General features: G+C 39.9%; 1 protein-coding gene across 8 annotated transcripts in view; it reads right to left on the bottom strand.

Annotated features, from left to right (window-relative positions):
* Positions 1-17,679, bottom strand: part of LRP2 (LDL receptor related protein 2) — a 200,915-nt gene that overhangs the window by 151,881 nt on the left and 31,355 nt on the right. For 6 of the 8 annotated variants that reach the window (XM_042450031.1, XM_042450041.1, XM_042450070.1 and 3 more), the window contains exons 2-4: positions 11,849-11,959; positions 11,132-11,254; positions 6,901-7,017 (exon numbers count right to left, since the gene is read on the bottom strand). In XM_042450031.1, the coding sequence (XP_042305965.1) occupies positions 6,901-7,017; positions 11,132-11,254; positions 11,849-11,959 (351 nt within the window). Of the gene's footprint in view, positions 1-6,900; positions 7,018-11,131; positions 11,255-11,848; positions 11,960-13,064; positions 13,114-17,679 lie in introns of those variants that run through there. The other 2 variants (XM_042450098.1, XM_042450051.1) reach the window with 2 other exon arrangements.

The raw sequence follows: 17,679 nt of genomic DNA, 5'->3' as shown, positions 1-17,679 counted from the left end.
ATCAGTTGAGAAATCTGTCAGGGTACCGACATTTTTGAAAAACTTGTTCCTCTGGAGATGCTGCAAGGAAATTCACTCTACTGGGAATTAAGCTAAGAAAGTTCCAAACAGAGAGGAAATGATGTTTCACCAGGAATAAACTCTTCTAGAACGTGGCCACATAGCCCAAAAAACCCACAAAAAACTATGGATGCCGGCCATGAAAGCCTTCGACTTCACAGAGAGGAAATCCATTATCTCTTCCTTCAAATGACCTATCTCCTTCTTAGAGAGTGTGCAATAAAACCTTTGAAATTATGCATTTATGTCTTCAGACACATTTGTCATTTCCATTTCCAGATTTCCTCCGTTCCTCAACTACCAAGTCCATTCTGTGCCAGTTCCGTGGTGGGAAAGGATGAAATGTAAAAAAATTAAAAAATGGAAGCATTATTGGATACATGCCCCTACTGACTAAAAAATTTTCTGTGCATTTTAGAAGTATCCAAAATCACTTATTTAGCAATCCTTTGGAATGCTTTGAGAGGAAAAAAGTTAATTATGTGAATTTTCTAGTCTCATTTCTCAAGCTCCAGGAGATCTTCAGGTGGTTATGCAGTAAAGTATCCTGTGTGAAAGTCTATATTGTGGCCTTGAAATACACTGTGCCAATAAAATAAGGAAAAAGCATGATCCACAAGGAATCTCAGTTCTCCCTCTTCTTTGGCATGTTAGAGGAGATTTTCTTCTACAGGGAACTTAAGAACTTTACAAATAAAGGCCCCACGTGATCCCACTTGGAAGCAAAGGACAGGGCAGCAATACATTCAATCAGGGTCAAGAATGTAATCTGCTTAAAGGTGAGTAGTTCATACAGTAGATTTGTTACAAAAATAGTAGGGTTCCCCTACTAATAATCCCACTCCTCAATTCCCAAATTGTTCTTGGATGCCTTTACCATAGAAATGCTACATTTGAGTGGCACCTTTCACTGTCTGCATATAAGGCAGGAGCCACAAAGTTTGACCTATCAAATGCTGGATGACAACTCTCATCACCCCTAGCTATGCTGTCTTGAATTGCAGGCCATCAATCTACGGAGGATCACACAATGCCCATCCCTGGTGTAAGGTCTTCAACAGCACCACTATTAGCATGCTCTTTAACTCCATTCTGGCAATATTTCTTAAGACATCACTATCATATACACAGGTTTTGGAGAGCTGAGACACCAGATGTGATAGCAGCCACATCTGCAAGACCGATTACAATCCACAAAGAGAGAGACAGAGACAGAGAGAATGTTGTCAAGTAGGTTTCCTGGATTTGTAACGCTGGTCTGCACTGAGCTCTTGGTATCTCTCTGAGACCTCCTCCTATGCCATTCTTATGCAGCATCTGATCAGCCAGAGGCCTGAGGCACTATTTGTTTCAAAGGAAAAATCAAGACAACCCCCACTATGGCTCGGAAGGCAGCACAGAAGTCAAAAAGAAAATTTAAAAAGAAAACAACAGAAGTCTTATCAGCTGGAAATGTAACTGATAGGATCTGTGAAGCCTCCAGAGTTCACATTCCAGTTGCCTCCCAGGGTGCCATCTTGCTCACAGAACCAAACGTGAAGATCTTTTAAGGAAGAGTTCTCATTTTCATTTACACAATAATTTCAGACAAAACCAATGTCATAATCAGCTACTAAAAACACTTGTTAAAAATCACAAAAGAAAGGTTGAGTTGTTGTTTTTAATGCCCTTTATCAGAAAGCAGTGCCTGGAGAAAAATAATTAGTGGGCCAGTGATTTAGCCTAGATGCTAATGACCGTAGCTTTTTTCTTGTTTATCCTCTAACATGTCCATATCCGTAAGTTTTGTCTTCAGCATATATCTGTCTGCATGCTAATTTAGGAAAGGACGCATTACCAAGTTCTTGAGCTCTAGCTAGATGCACTCCAAATTCATGCATAAGATACTATCTCTTTAGAACCCAGAGAGATGAAAATGGTATTTCCCTTCTGCTCTCAGGACTTTGCTACCCCTGTTTCAGACACTATTCAAAAATGCCCAATACATCCTGAACAGGCCTATTCCTTTATGATGTCCCAGATCTTGTCCTGTACCTGCCAATGGATTAAATTTCCATTGTTTTGTTGTGTTTTCAGGACAATTTCAGCATTGCCTTAAAATTATGCCAAACTTTCTTTACTGTAAATAAAGGTTATGTTTTGGCTCACAGATCCTGTTTTTAAAATCTTTCTTTGAGGTAGTAGAACTTGCTTCCACTGGTTGTGAATATGACAGCTAAAACCTCCCCTTTGGTTTTTGCTAGGGCATTTTATTAAAATGTTTTTAGCCAGTTGTAGCACTGGTCACTTTTGAGACGCCTTTACTTTGATGCATTGCATCACTTCATCTCTCTCAATTTTTTAACCCCAGGAGAGGAACTGTTTGATTGGTGAACAGTACTCAGTGGGCATTAGTATATCCATCAGTCTGTGAACCGAAACAGATTTTTGCAAACCTAAATATTTTCAGATGTGAGACATATACTAGATATAGTAAGAGGATCACTGCAAAGACAACAGTGATGGTTGGATATTTCATCTTTTATCAAGATCATATAACCTTCAGTACACGAGCACACTTTTGAAATTCAGTACCATTTAGTTTTTTGTAATCTGCATAACACTACTACCTATAGGTGCTTTGCTTACAGACAAGCTCCAGCTGATGAAAGTTTGTCAACACGAACACTTTAACTAGCCATAGTAGTTGCTGTTAAAAGATATGGAGGATTTCCTTAGTCCAAGGCTGAACACACCAGTCTGTAACAATCCTGGGGTTTATTGGCCCATGGATTACTAAAGAGCAATCAAGAATTAATCACAGGTCACCCATACAGCAGTGCAAAACACCCATCAGCTCCAAGCAATGACAGGTCTATTTAACTGACTTGACTGAAGATGGATTTTTAAATTAGACAAATGCTACAGAGAAGCTCAGTCAGGATGGTTGTATGTACATGTGTGGCTCACGGGCTTATGTTTTTGTTAACATCATTCTTAACACCTTGATTCAAGTATCCGTTTTGTTCCAGAAAAGGGTTACAAAAAAAGGACATTTGAAAACTGCTATGAGAGAGTCACATATGATAGCAGGGAAGCTTTAAACTGACCAGAGTTGGGAAAAATTATTATTATTATTATTATTATTATTATTATTATTATTACTACCCCCAGACACTCTCAGCCAGCATAGTGAGCCTGAAAAAGAGTTATTTCTTTGGACCCTGACTGATCCAAGGAAAATAACAAATACAGAATGAGGCAAGGAACTCAGAGGAAGGAGGCAAGGGGAAGCAAAACATCTATCCCTACAAAGCAGTGACAAGCCAGTTCATCTGACTTGCACAGCTTTTCCAACAAGCTCTGCTAATTCTTTTTATTTGATCTTCTTGCAGTCAAAGTTCTGTTTCAATGCTCTAAGTTATTTCCCTTGTTAAGTAGCTTGTCTACCCCTTTTGTTGAGGTATAGTGAATAATCTGTATTCGTGACCCATCTCTGGAAAATATGTCTATATTTCTAGGATTGTTGGGTGCACATGTACACAGGTGAATTCATGGGAATGCAGATATGTTGTAACAAAGAATACAATTTAATTGGCAAATGTAACTGACCATATTTTTAACACAGGCTCAAGAATTCTGTTCAGCTTCTAGTCTAAGGGATGATATCCTTTTCATTTTAGAGCTATTATTGCCTGCTCAGCATGTCTCCTGTTCCCTTTCTTTAGAACTCTCCACAGCACAAATACATGTTTCAGTAATATGACAAACATTATACTGCCATCTTGTTAAAAAAAATAACCCCAAAAAACAGCTAATGCATATACAGTACTGTACTTGTGTATAAATCGAAGCTATGTATAAGTCGAGGGCAGGTTTTAGGACCAAAATCAGGGACTTTGTTATGACCCGTGGATAAGTGGAGGATAGAATTTGGGTCTCAGTACCCTTCCTTCCCATCTGCAGCCCAGCTGTCCCTTTGGGAGACAGCTGAGCTAGGGAGGAAGCTTCAGAGGCTAGCGCTCACTCTTCCTCCTCCTCCACAGCCCTGCTATCCCTTCAAAGGACACCCAGACTTGAGAAGAGGAGGGAAGCAAGCGTTTGACCCCAGACTTTCCCAGATCCCTGTGTCCTCCAGCCTCTGGAGAACACTGCGACCAGGAAAAAGGAAGGAGCAAGCCTTTGCACCCAGGACTTCCCCTGATCCCTGTGTCCTCCAGTCTGGAGGATGCTGGGACCAGGGAAAAGCAGGGAGCAAGCCTTTGCACCCGGACTTTCCCCGATGCCAGCGTCTTCCAGCCCCTGGAAGACACTGGGACCAGGAAAAAGCAGGGAGCAAGCGTTTGTTCCTAGGACTTTCCCCAGCGTGGCTGTCCCTTCAGGAGACAGCAGGACTGAGGAAGAAGCTTGAGGGGCAAGCTTATTACTGTATTCCCCCATATATAAGTCTACCCCGTTTTTTGAGGGTCACTTTTGGATAAAATTTCTCAACTTATAGTCAAGTATATACAGTATGTCCAGAATAAAAAGTAGAATACAGCTGTACCCAGATATGGCTTCACCACAAATTATGTTAATGTAGCTACCTTGGGAGGGCACTGGTGAATAAGAGGCAGGCAGAGCTGACCCATGTATAAGCCACTAGGGATTTCTTCTGTTCACATTCCGTTTGAATGAGTAGGAACTACACAAGACCCTGGTAGATCTCTTGCAAGGCTCCCATTCATTTCAGTGGGGTTTGTTCAGTGAGAAGCTGACAATGCATTTCTTACCAGATCAGTATGTTTTGGGTCAGCCCTATCTGCATCATTCTAATTTTCTATTGTGTTTGTGTGTGTGTTTGCATTTTAGTCTTTCTAAGATTCATAGCAGAACTGCAGAATCCTGTAAAGATGAGGGATCTCAAATAAGATAAAGAACTTTATCGCACGGGCCCTAGAACTGGCCCATTGCATTACAAAAAGGGAGCATGATGGGAAGCGGATGGGGCGAAGAACGCATCTTACCGCACAGGAGACTGCCGCTGCTGCCGCCGGACGTTCCCATCGCGTTCCACATCCATCCCAGATGGGGTAATTTTGGAGAACACTTTTGAACAGTTCTCAAAAATCGCCCCCTCTAGGACGGATGTGGAACACGATGGGAACATCCAGCGACAGTGTTCTCTTGTGCACTAAGATGCGTTCTTCGCCCCATCCGCTTCCCATCACGACACCTTTTTGTAACGCGATGGGCCTGTTCTAGGGCTTGTGTGATAAAGTTCAAAGTGTACCTAAGTACAGTTGGGCCTCCACATTTGTGGCTTTGACTTTTGTGGATTTGATTATTTGTGGTTTTGATTAATATTTTTTTTCTAGGAATCTCTAGGTCCTCCAGTGGAACTCTGTCAGAAGTTGACTACAGAGTTGTGCTGGAGAACCTAGGTTCCTAGAGAAAATACTTCTCTAGGGATTTATAGGTCCTTTAGCATGATTCTATGATCAACATGTTGCAGATGTTGACCATAGAATTGCACTAAAAGACCTGGAGATTCCTAGAGACGTATTCATCTAGATCAAAAGAATAGCATTTTTTAATTTGCGCTTTTCCCACATTCACGGGGGTCCTTCACCCCTATCCCCAGCAAATGTGGAGGTACCACTATACTTGCTGTGCTCCTGATCTGATCAACGGAATGCCAGAAGATCAAACTGGAAACAACTTTAAAGTATAATTACAAAATTGCAGCCTCTGTCCTATGTTGTAATTAGCTTTCTCTTATGAAACAAAGGAAGATCTTAAACAGACCGGCATTTTGTGCCAGCCTGGGGCCGAAAGTAGGGCTAGACAGGGCTGAGTGTCCACACGTGCCCAGCCCTACCTTTGCTGCCCATGAGCCATGTTGGCACGTGCCTGTCCACATGGGGGCACACCATGATGATGCACGGGCATCAGAGCACCCAAATGGCGCTCCGCAGAAAGGGCATCATCATGACGCGCGAGGCTTATTATCGCGCCCCATCTAGGAAGCTGCTTTAAGCAGCTTCTTTTTGCTCCCAAGAGGGAGCGGATTGTTGCCACGGCATGTGGTTGCCACAGCAATGATGTGGGGCAGAAAGGGAGGCATCTCGTCACCCCTTCCTGCCCATCTGCCAAGCCTCTAAGTTGCCAAGTACTTCAAGAAAGCCTGACTACAGGGGCAACAGACCTATAGGATTGTTTTACTCAACTGCAGCTTCTGCTCTTCTCTCTAGTTCCGAAACATTTATTACTTGAGCATGCATGTGTCTCAAAAACAACCATGTCAATTTCTTTATTTAACCAGGTTGAAAGCATTTTGTGCAACCCCAACTCTCACAAAAAAATCCAAACCAAACAGAAATATGCTTAATTTCCATTATTACAGTCCCACACAAACATGGATGTCTGGCACTTTTGGTGGTTTATTAATTTTGTGGTCCATGCACAGTTGTGTGAGGAAAGTATTATATTTTACTGTTCTGCTTTGTGTTGCTCCATTGACCTGAATTCAAGATGCCTGGTTTTCCAATGCAAACTGCTAATGCTAATTTTGGGCTGTGATCTCTCTTAATACCACTAAAAAAAGAGAGAAAGAGAAAGAAACAGAGACACAGACAGATTCTCATAAACCATGTCCTCTTACATAGCAATTGTGCAGTTAATAAGTCCCAAAACAATGTAACTGTTATGAGCACACTGACACTAATCCGTGAAAGAATCTGCAATGAAATTTTGATAACAAGAAGCATATTGTGGACATTCTTGTCCATCAACCAACCTCTTAATCTTACAAATTGATTAAAAAGCTAGAAAGAGAAGGGATGAAACCCAATCTAGTGCTAAAGATTCAGAAGTACTCACGGCAGCCTCTTTCATCAATTCCATCCATGCAATCTTTTACTCGATCACACCTGTACGCGCTTGGGATGCACTGTCCATTGGCACATGTAAACTGCTGACTGGAGCATGTTCGGCCCGCTGCAAGAAACAGCCTGTTTAGTAATGCATCACTTATGCATGGAAAATCATTAAAAAAAATTATTCAGTCTGCACCTATCAAACTTTCATTTCAGCAAATATATTAATTTACTGTGTAAGTTGGAAACAGAAAAGAACCATATACTCTCTTCTACTGACTGCTTGGAATATTATAACATCTAATAAGCCACTCCAGAAATAAAATCCAGTTTCAAAGGTATTATTTAATGTAACCTAAAGAGCTGTTATCAAAGAAAATATATGAAGTGCACTATGCAAGCCCTTGAGTCTGCACAAATCTAAATGTGCTCTTCAGACCCTGGCATTTATGTAGCTTTCCTACTATATCCTAGGTTAAGTATGCATGAAAACAAAATGAGGACTCAGAGGAGGGCAAAAGGTCATCAAAAGTAAAACAAATTTAGCAAACTTCTAAATCCACAGTCACTCTAGGATGATGTTCATAACACTCATAAGTACCAACCCCTTATTAACAGTAAACAACTACCTGACTGGCACTGAAAGGAAGTGGAATCCACTGGTTAGCATCATTTAAATGAATATAGTATAAACACATGTACTGTATGAGACTGGGAATCTAGACACATTTTTAGGTTTTGATTTGATTCATTGTGATTATATTTTTCACAGGATAACTCCAAATAACACCACTTCTTATCTATCTAAAGCCCTTCTATCATGGGAACCTTGTACCAATCAATATGAAAGAGAAGCAATGCTTCAGTGAAGATGTAATCTTAGGGTGATTTGGTTATCTTTAACTGCCTTTTCTAGCTTGCATTGTTTGTGCCTCTCAGCTACACGTTAAGCTCATTGTTTATTCAGGCTATAAATTCTCTGGAGCACAGACTTTTTATTACACTTAAACAACACTCAAAATGACAGATCTGAGCATCTCTTGCTAGGTAAAGGCTGTAGAAAAGGCATAAAAGTAAGTACATACCAGTGCAGTACCATTTATTCTTCAGCCTATCACCCACAAAGCAGGACATCTGAATGCGCCCACAAACATGCACATTGCTGTTTATCCTTTGTCCATTGTTATTTGCATACAGAAAAGTTGCAGGGAATCACCACCCATGCCCTTCTGTATTTTGGTATATATTCACTGGTGTATTAGCTTGGTCCTTTGCTATGCTCACAGCACACCTTTGTCAGCTGACATAGGGTTCTCTATAGCTAAATGAACAACATTAGTTTGTGGGCCCTATGAGCCATTCTCCCTCCCCCACAGAGTACACCCAAACCCATGCTACCAAAATTCAGCAGCAAATTAAGTAAGTGAATTTAATTGGGAAAACAGAAAAAATGAATAAAGTTACCAGAAAATGCTTGCGTTAATCTTTGGGGAGGAGGGCTTGATGCTGAAATTTGGTGGCAAACTGAGAAATCCCCATTAAGACAAACCTTCCTCGTTAGTATCAATGGCATTTTGTCATTTTCAACTATTTTTGTGGCACAGATTGCTATCAAACTTTGGTGATGCAGTTTCAGGATTACTTTAGAGGGCTGCAGAATGCAGAACAAAACTGGTCCTGGTCACCCACCCTGTCTTGTAAAGAATTACTATTAGCAAGGCAACAATAGCCTGGACAATAAAAAGATATGGATGAGTCTGTATGTTTACACACATGCATAGAAGTACATCCATGATCGCTATAACTGTGTTCATAGCTCAGCAATGAACAGAGTAACTCTGAACCATTTGCTCTACGTGTCAAAGATGTACAATGCACTGTCATGAAGAGTGAGGTTCAAGTTACTGCTCACAGTAAGCACATTCTGCCTGTTCCCCAAAATTACCTTTAAACAGGAATAGGACTTTGCTTTAGAACTGCTTTCCAAAGGCTCTGAGTTAATGTGCACATATGTAGAAGAAAAATAAGTGTCATGATACGGCCATGCTTGTCTTAGAAATGTCACTGGAGTTTGCCCTTTACTGATTTCTTAGTAGATAAGTAACTACTACTGGCTGTAGCCTCTATCCAAAGGGTAATGAGGACAAAGCACAAGATGGGTTTCTCTTTCTTCTAGAGAAGGCTATAATAAAAATCCTAAATTCTTATAATTAGTGAATAGTTCAAAGTTAGATTTGCATCATAAACTAGGGAAATGATTTCCCAGAAAGTAAGCAACTGAGCAGAATTAGGCTTGTCTTAGCAAGTCCCATAAAAAGCACAGACAAAAAATATGAAGATGACTAAATATACAGTTGGCTCTCCATTTGCAAGGGGGATCTGTTCTGGACCCCCCACGAAAATAGAGGTTCGCACATATAGGTTTGAATAGGGCATGTGCACCATTAGAAATAATGGAGGTCGCCCCTCCGTGCATAATCAAGGTCGCAGATCTCAGATCCGCAAGTTAGGAGGGGTGACTGTACAGCCATAATTAAAGTACACAATATACACCATGCCCAAATTCTGAGGTTCAGGTTAAGTAACATCCTTTCAACTTGTATCCATTCAAGTGCAGCAAAACAACTCCATAAGGCTATTTTATGCTCATCCCATTTCACTGAAAGACATCAGAAGGCAATGGATGATGCTTTTGCACTCCTACACCCACTTATCAGGAAGTAGCTCTCACTGAATCAAAAAAGTGAATAGACATACATAGGGTTGCATAGAGGCATTAAAACAGAATCCACCTATGAGCCAGGACACAAACATGTATTTTAAATGGCCAATCCTTTATTCTAGGGGTACGGAACCTATAACCCTCTAGAATTGAAATGACAATTCCCATCATCTCTGACAATTAGCCAAGCTGTTTGGGACATATGGGAGTTAGACTGCAGAGGGCCACAGGTTCCCCACCCCTTTGCTACCAGGAATTAGTTCTTTATCATTAGAAGAATGATAGAGCTGTGCAGCTCTCTCAACATGCACAGCTAAGATAATCTCAACTGGTTTCCATAGGAGACTTAGGGCCAGAATAGACGACCCTATTAAACCGCCACCCAGGCATCATCGGAGTGTGGTGTTTTGATGTTACATGTCACGATGATGCCCTGAAGCATCCCAGACATTGGGTGGCTACCTAGACATGAGCAGCCTCAAGGCACTCCGGTGGCATGGTGTTTATATGCCGCAGACCACTGGAGCAGCTTGAAGCTGCCATGGGGCTCTGGTGAGAAGGGAAAAGCCACCTTTTCCCCAGCCGAAAAAGGAATGGCTCTTTGCCGCTCCTTTTTCAGCTGGCTTTAAGGCAGACTAGTGCTGTGATGTGTGTTCACCATGCCCCCAATCCATCTTCAGAATGGGCGGCTTCAAGCCATCCCTTCTGCCCCTTCTGTATCGCCCCTTAATAATTTTTACCAACATGGTTGATGAACAAATTTGCTAATTTATATTATATAAAATATATATCTATATATTTACAGCTATATATAGAAATACTATAGGTTATTTCCCTTTAAATTACAAAAAACCTAATTTTTTACTTTGTATCTCACATTTTTAGAAAAATTAAAAGCAGAATATTTATATTTATATAGGATGGAAAACTAGTATGAACCTCAAAAAATCTATAAAAATCAAACCTGTGAAATTTTTAAAAAATATATTTTATAGCCATTGCTAGGATTAGGATTCATTGAGGAATCTGAAATTTTGGAATTCCATACTAAATTACCTAATCCACATCTCCTAATGTTGGGATCAGAAAAAAGCAATCCTTTTGATTTTGTGTTTTTCTCAATTTTGCAATGCACTGCTAAACTCAAAAAATCCATATGAAATGCATAATGTAGGGTAAAGTACATTTATAAATAAATATTTTGTGTGGCAAAACATTTTAAAATATGTATTTAATCATATATTTAAATATAACATAGCCCTCATTTCACCAAATAAAATTAACATACCATTAAGTAAGATTCACAATATTCAGTTAATTGGATAGATACAAATATTATTTAGCAAAAAATCCAGTGACAGGTCTAGATGAAAACTGGATAGTAAATCTAATTAACAAAGAGATTCCAGTAAGAAAGATCCACTTAATGCACAATGTGTAAGAAACTGCCTTAGAGCACTGGCTAAGATAGACAACAGAGACCACTGCGGTTCAAGGCTAGGTTGTAACTTACGACATTGTTGGTGTTCATCAGAGCCGTCTTCACAGTCTTCCTCATCATCACACACCCATGACGGAGGGATGCATTCTCCATCGCTGTGGCACTGAAACTGACTTCCTCCACATGTGGGACGTGCTAGTGTGGGTAAATAAATAATGTTTCAATTCACCATTTTGGAGGTTGGCTTGGCTATTAAACAGGATGCTAATCCTACAAAATGTTTTGAAATACACAGGGTGCCTAAAAATAAAAGTTGTAGCCCAGCATTCAAACAACTACATAACTACAGAAACTACTAAATGTTTGGAAAAGGCACCCTTTTCAATAAGCTGCCATCATCATCATCATCATCATCATCATCATCATCATCATCATCAATGTACTGCTGTTCTCCCAATACTGGCAAGATTGTTTATAAATTTAAAAAAGCAATCTAATTAAAATATACGAAAGCTCAACATTAAGATGGATTAAGCTATCAAACAACATTACTATATGGGGGTAGGTAGGGCCATTTTAGCCTCCCTAAGAAAGGAGGTCCAGATCCCAGGGGCAGCCACTGAGAGAGCCTTATCTCACATCCCCACCAGACACACAGGGACTGAAAAAAGAGCCTCTCCAGCGGATCTCAGGGCAGGACAGCCTGGTATGGGGAGATACGGTCTGTCGGATAGCCTGGATCGAAGGGTTTTACAGGTTACAGTCAGCACTTTGAATTGTATTACTTACGACAGCCAGTTTCATCAGTGTCATCTGAACAGTCCCTGGCTCCATCACATCTCCAGTGTTCTGGGATACACCGACCATTTCCACAACGAAACTGTCCAATTTCACACCCTACTAGAAAACAGTAAAAAAATTGAAAAAATATTCAATAATTTCACCCAACACAAATTTAATCTTAAGTAGCAGGTACAAATCCCATATCAAAAGTTATCTTTTTCTTGGTTTTTTGAACAATGATGTATATTAATGTAATATAAAGCTAAGAACATCCTGCACCCATATTCCAGAGTACTTAATTGTTTCATCAAAAATAATACATGGATCCATATTTTAAAATACAGTGTCCATTTTTTTTAAAAAAAATGTACATTGGGCCCTCCACATTAGTTGGGGTTAGGGGAGCGGACCCCTGTGAAAATAGAAAAACCACAAATAAAAAACCCTTTTTTCCCCCATGAGCGCATATCTCTTTAGAAATCTCTAAATCCTCAAGTGCTAATCTGTGGTCAACATCTACTGGAAATTGACCACAGAAGCATGCTGGAGGACTTACAAGTGCCTAGGGTTTTTTTTCCCCTCCAGAAATCTCTAGGTCCTCCAGCATGATTCTTTGGTTAACAGGTAGAGTCATGTTAGGTAACCGAGAAACTTCTAAAGAACTTATTAATCAAATCAGCAAATAATCAGACCCAGAAGTCAAATCCACAAACGTGGAGGACCAAATGTATTCATATTCTGCCTTTTGTTACTCATGAAAGTATATAGCACCTGAAGGAGATCTAGAATCAGCTTACAGGTTGAGTATTCTTTTTCCAGAATTCTGAAATAGAAAATACTACAAAATCAAAACTTTTTTCATGGGTGGCTAAAACAGTGACACCTTTGCTTTCTGATGGTTCAGTATATACAAACTTTCATGCACAAAATAATTTTAAAAATATTACAGTGGGCCCTTGGTATCTACAGTGGTTTGGTTCCAGGACCAAACATGGACACCAAACTCCATGGATGTTCAAGTTCCTTATATAAAATAATGTGTTCTTTTTATCAAATAGCAAAATCAAGGAGTGTGTGTGTGTGTGTGTAATATTTTCAAGCTGTGGATGGTTGAATCTGTAGATGAGAAATTGTGGATACAGAGGGCCAACCATATGTATAAAATTATCTTCAGCTTATGTGTATAAGATGTATATAACACATGAATAAATTTCATGCTTACACTTGACTTCCATCTCCAAGTTATTTCATTATGTATCTGCAAATATTCCAAAATCTAAAACAGTTCTGATCCCAAGAATTTCAGATAAGGGAGACTCAACCTGTACTAATAATGGAAAACAGTGGTCTGCAGGCGCTCATTTTAATGCCAGAGAGATGCCACAGACACCAAACAGAGCAACATCCTTCTGGAGTAAAAAGAATCTGGAACTTCCAGGTTCTTCTTGCGGCACACACAGCAACATGCGGATGCTGCACATCCCTTACGTAAAGATGGACCTGTGGACAGGATGCTGCCATCAGGCCACCACCCGCACGTAGTAGTGCTCGAGACTGTGCGGTTGGTGTGCGGTCCCGAGCCCTACTATCGCCACCAGGACACCACTTCCTGGCAGTGTGTACCAGGCCAAAACTGAGTGGGAAGTTTTATTTCCTGTGATCTTTGGTAAACTCTTTCTGTATCTTCAGAGGCTATATTCACACCAGCATAGCACCATGAACGCATTCAATCGTGTCCAATTTTGGAAGCAGGATCTGGCCTGGTTAGGAAAGGAGACTGCCAGGAAATAATGCCAGTGACCTCCAGTAGCACAAAAGAAGAATCCTGCTGGAAAGCCTGGAAAGCCACTGCTAGTGGGAGGTGACAATACTGACCTAGACTCAGTAGAAGACAGCTTCCAATGGCCTGTTTGCTTCAACCTGACCTTTCCCATTAGCAGTTAAACCCGGGGCTAATTTTCACACAGCAGGCTTTACCGCGCCATTTTGCAGTCAAACATCACAACCAGAAATGAATTTTGGTTCTGATTTCCTGGTTTGTTGGGGGCATGGTTGGATGTTATTTATCAGTCCTTAAAGGAACACAAATGCACTCTCAAATCAAAACATGAGGGGCAGAGGTTTGGAGATCTGGACAAACACTTTGGGGGCTGCAAAAAGATATTGGAAACTGCTTACAGCCTATGAGATGCACAATTCCACAAAACTGAATTAACCAGTTCAGAAAGGAGTTACTGAATGTGTCCGAATATAGGATCCTGGGTTGTCACTCTTAAGATCAACAGGATAAAGACAAGATTTATAAAATGAGAACAAACCATGATTTACTATTCTGTCTTCTAAAGAGTACAAAACAGCAGGACTCCACATTCAATTAACACACTAAACAAACTATTTATGGTTTATTTATGCTAGTAGGACAAGAAAATTGGGGGAAATGTGTACACCAGTACCCAGCTTGTTCACAATAACCAAGCATTCCCCATTACCCATGCAACCATGGGCATTCTCTCCATACATAGATTTGCAAATGGTACTGTAAGAATATGCGGTTCAGTTTTGGTATTAACATTTGTTGTTATTGTTGTTATGACCTTCAAGTCAACTACAACTTATGACTATTCTATCCTATGGTTTTCTGGCAAGATTTATTCAAAGGAAGTTTCCCATTGCCTTCCTCTGAGGCTGAGAGAGTGTGACTTGCTCAAGGTCACCCAGTGAGTGTCCACTGCTAAGCAGGGGTTTGAAGTCTGGTCTCTCAGACTCCTAGTCCAACACTCAAGCCACTACATCACACTCATTCTTAAAACATATTACTCTTAAGAAATGTTGGTCTTCCATTTACATTTTAATATTATACTTTTAAAATCTATAACTAGAAATATTAATTCTATCTTTTTGGGAGACCCTGCTTTGTGTTCCCTCACCTGCTGATGAAAAGTCTTTTGGAAAAGCCTGACCTCAGCAAAAAGATTTGCTTGGCTCCTGCTTTTTGGAGAGAAGGGCATAAGGTGAATCATACTTTTCTATTTATCCATGCCTTATCCATCAGGGACAGCCTGAAGGAAGAGGCTCCTCCCTCTTTTAACTGTCATCTTGGCCTGAGAGGGAGCGATCAGGCAGACCCAGCTCCATCAGGGACAGCCTGAAGGACAAGACTTCTCCCTCCTTTAAGTGTCACCTTGTATTTTGTATTATACAGTATTGTATTGCAATTTTTACTGTACACCGCTATGATCATTGCGGAATAGCGGTCTATAAATAAAATTTATTATTATTATTATTATTATTATTATTATTATTATTATTATTAAACAGTTTGCACTGGGAAAAACTGACTAAATTATTGAGCTGAGCTATATTCTAATATTCTGAGCTGTACATTTGGTCTGATCCTCTTCACTCGACAGGAATGGTCTTCATGCTAAAGTATTTTGTATCTTATCTTATTTTGGTGTTGTAACTTCATTGTCACCTTTTGTATATTGTTATATTTTATCCTTTGTTCCAACATCTGAGAGAGCAGATGTTGATAAGAAGCCACACAGATAATTTTTTTTAAAATTAGCACACAAAAAAACCTGAAAAAGAACTGATCCCACAAACTTATTTGTACTGTATATTATATTATTGATAAATGGGCAACAGGATAAAATCTTGTCTTCCTAATGTCACAAGGTGGGGAAATCATGATGCTGCTGCCACTGGGAACTGCAAACTAAAATTCAGATTCTAAATTAACAAGACAATAAGGAAAAATGTGAGTAGCTGAATTGAAGTGATTCATAAACACTTTCCACCAACTTTCACACAGCCTCAACTAAAAAGAATGAAAGAACAGTGCGGCGAAATAAATTCTGGTAGTCTAACCCTACAAATATCTTGTCTTGTCTCATTAATCAAATGTCTAAAATCACATATTTCTCTTACAACAAAGGAAACTGTCAAAAAGAGACAGCACCAGTAAATCCGTGAACACACAATGAGATAAACAGACAACAGGTTATCCGAGCTCTGACAGAAAAACCAGGCATATCACCACTCATAAACACAGCTAAGTGATGTACTCCTTTGGGATATACGGAAGGCAAACCGCTTTATGCAAGGAATGTTCAAATCTGATTGTCTGGTAGTGACATCCTGATTTATAATGTATCCTGCAAATGGTCAGATATTTCTCTTGGATAAATGGTGGTACAGAATGGTACAGGAACATGTACATCCAAATACCTTCTAGGCTAATGCATGATGGTGGTTGGTGGTGCAGGTCTGGGGTTGGTGGTGCAGGGCTCTTATCAAGTACCTTTAAAAGCACAACAACCTCCCTTGCAAAAAATGCCCTGAAGGAATGTACAAATGCAGGCTGGAATCTCCAGCCCTTTGACTGAAGTCTGCCCTGCAAACCGGAGACTCTCTGGACTGTTTAGAAAAATGAATTGTTCTGTTTTTTAAAAAGGAGTTTTAAAGAGTACTAACACAGGAAAAAAATCTAGCCATCTTATTTACTAACACACAACTATTAGATGTACTGTGTCTGTATTCTATCTTTTAACATATGTACACACATACATGCTGCCCTTGGATTTAATTTAAATAAGTCCCTCTGATTTTACAATGTGAAAAACAGTGTGAGTACAAGTAAAGATTAAGTAGCTCTTGCATTCATTCTATCATTATTATTTTTACGTTCCAATCATTCAGAACTACACACAGTAAGTGCTGTACCAATGCCCACTTACACAATTCATCAGCAGACCTATTATAATTCATTTAATTACAGTATGAGTCTTTCCAAATACAATCTTCCATGCTTGCTTACTCAGTGAAGGCTACAACCTCAGGATATGATTATACAAAAGCAAAACAGCCTGACACTTTCTATTCACTAAGAAGTCACCTACAAAGAAAAGAAAATATTAATTAAATGAAGGGAGAAAGGGTCCTTTTGGATACCAAGGATAGTAATCAATGGCAGATATTCAGTAATTAACCCTTCCCTCTTATGGAACAACTTCCATTGGCAGAATAGGGAATATGGCAATTTACTCTTCTCTTGTAGTCCCCCCCAACATTAGGGGTACCCTTCAGAGCAGACGGGTGTGTGTGTGCAAAGCTGTAGGGAAAGGAGAGAGGATAAAGGGCATTTGTGCAATATTGGATTTTAACAATAGATTCAAGGTGTGGAAATTTATTAATTCAATTTATATCCCACATTTTTTCATGTACAGGATCACAAGTGTATCATAGGTCCAAAACACACTGCACAAATAATCCCATTTTAGACTGCTTGAACTGCTCTGGGTCAGTGCTAGGGAATTCTGGGAACTGTACTTGTGTGAGACATTTAACCTTCTCTGTCAGAGTGCTCTGGTGCCCAAGAACTGAGGTAGGGCAGGTAAAGCAGTCTCAAACTGGATTATTTCTGCGGTGTCTTTTGAACCATAATCATTAAGTTACTACAGTACTAGGGCCTAAACACTCTAAAGGCACCAGATCTGGTTAGCACTTGGTTGGGAGACTGTCAAAGAATACCAGGTGCTGTAGGGTATATTTCAGAGGGGAGAACTGGCAAAACTACCTCTGAGTTTTTCTTGCCTAAGGAAACCCTATGAAATTCATGGGGGCACCAAAAGCTGACAGGTGGCTTGAAAGCACATACACACTGAGAGATAAAAAATACTATTTGGACAAAAAAATTAAATAACAGTTTAGTTTAAAACACCTGGTTAAAACAATTTAAAACACAATTTAAAAAATAGCACAGCCCCATTAAAAGCCCTATCTGCCACATAAAGGCCTGCCCAAAGAGAAGGAGAAAAGAGAAGTAGCGAACTGAC

This window comes from Sceloporus undulatus, chromosome 1 (assembly GCF_019175285.1).
Source record: "Sceloporus undulatus isolate JIND9_A2432 ecotype Alabama chromosome 1, SceUnd_v1.1, whole genome shotgun sequence".
Lineage (NCBI taxonomy): Eukaryota > Metazoa > Chordata > Lepidosauria > Squamata > Phrynosomatidae > Sceloporus > Sceloporus undulatus.
The sequence above is the reverse complement of the archived record's forward strand: the minus strand, read 5'-3'. Positions and strand labels throughout refer to the sequence as shown.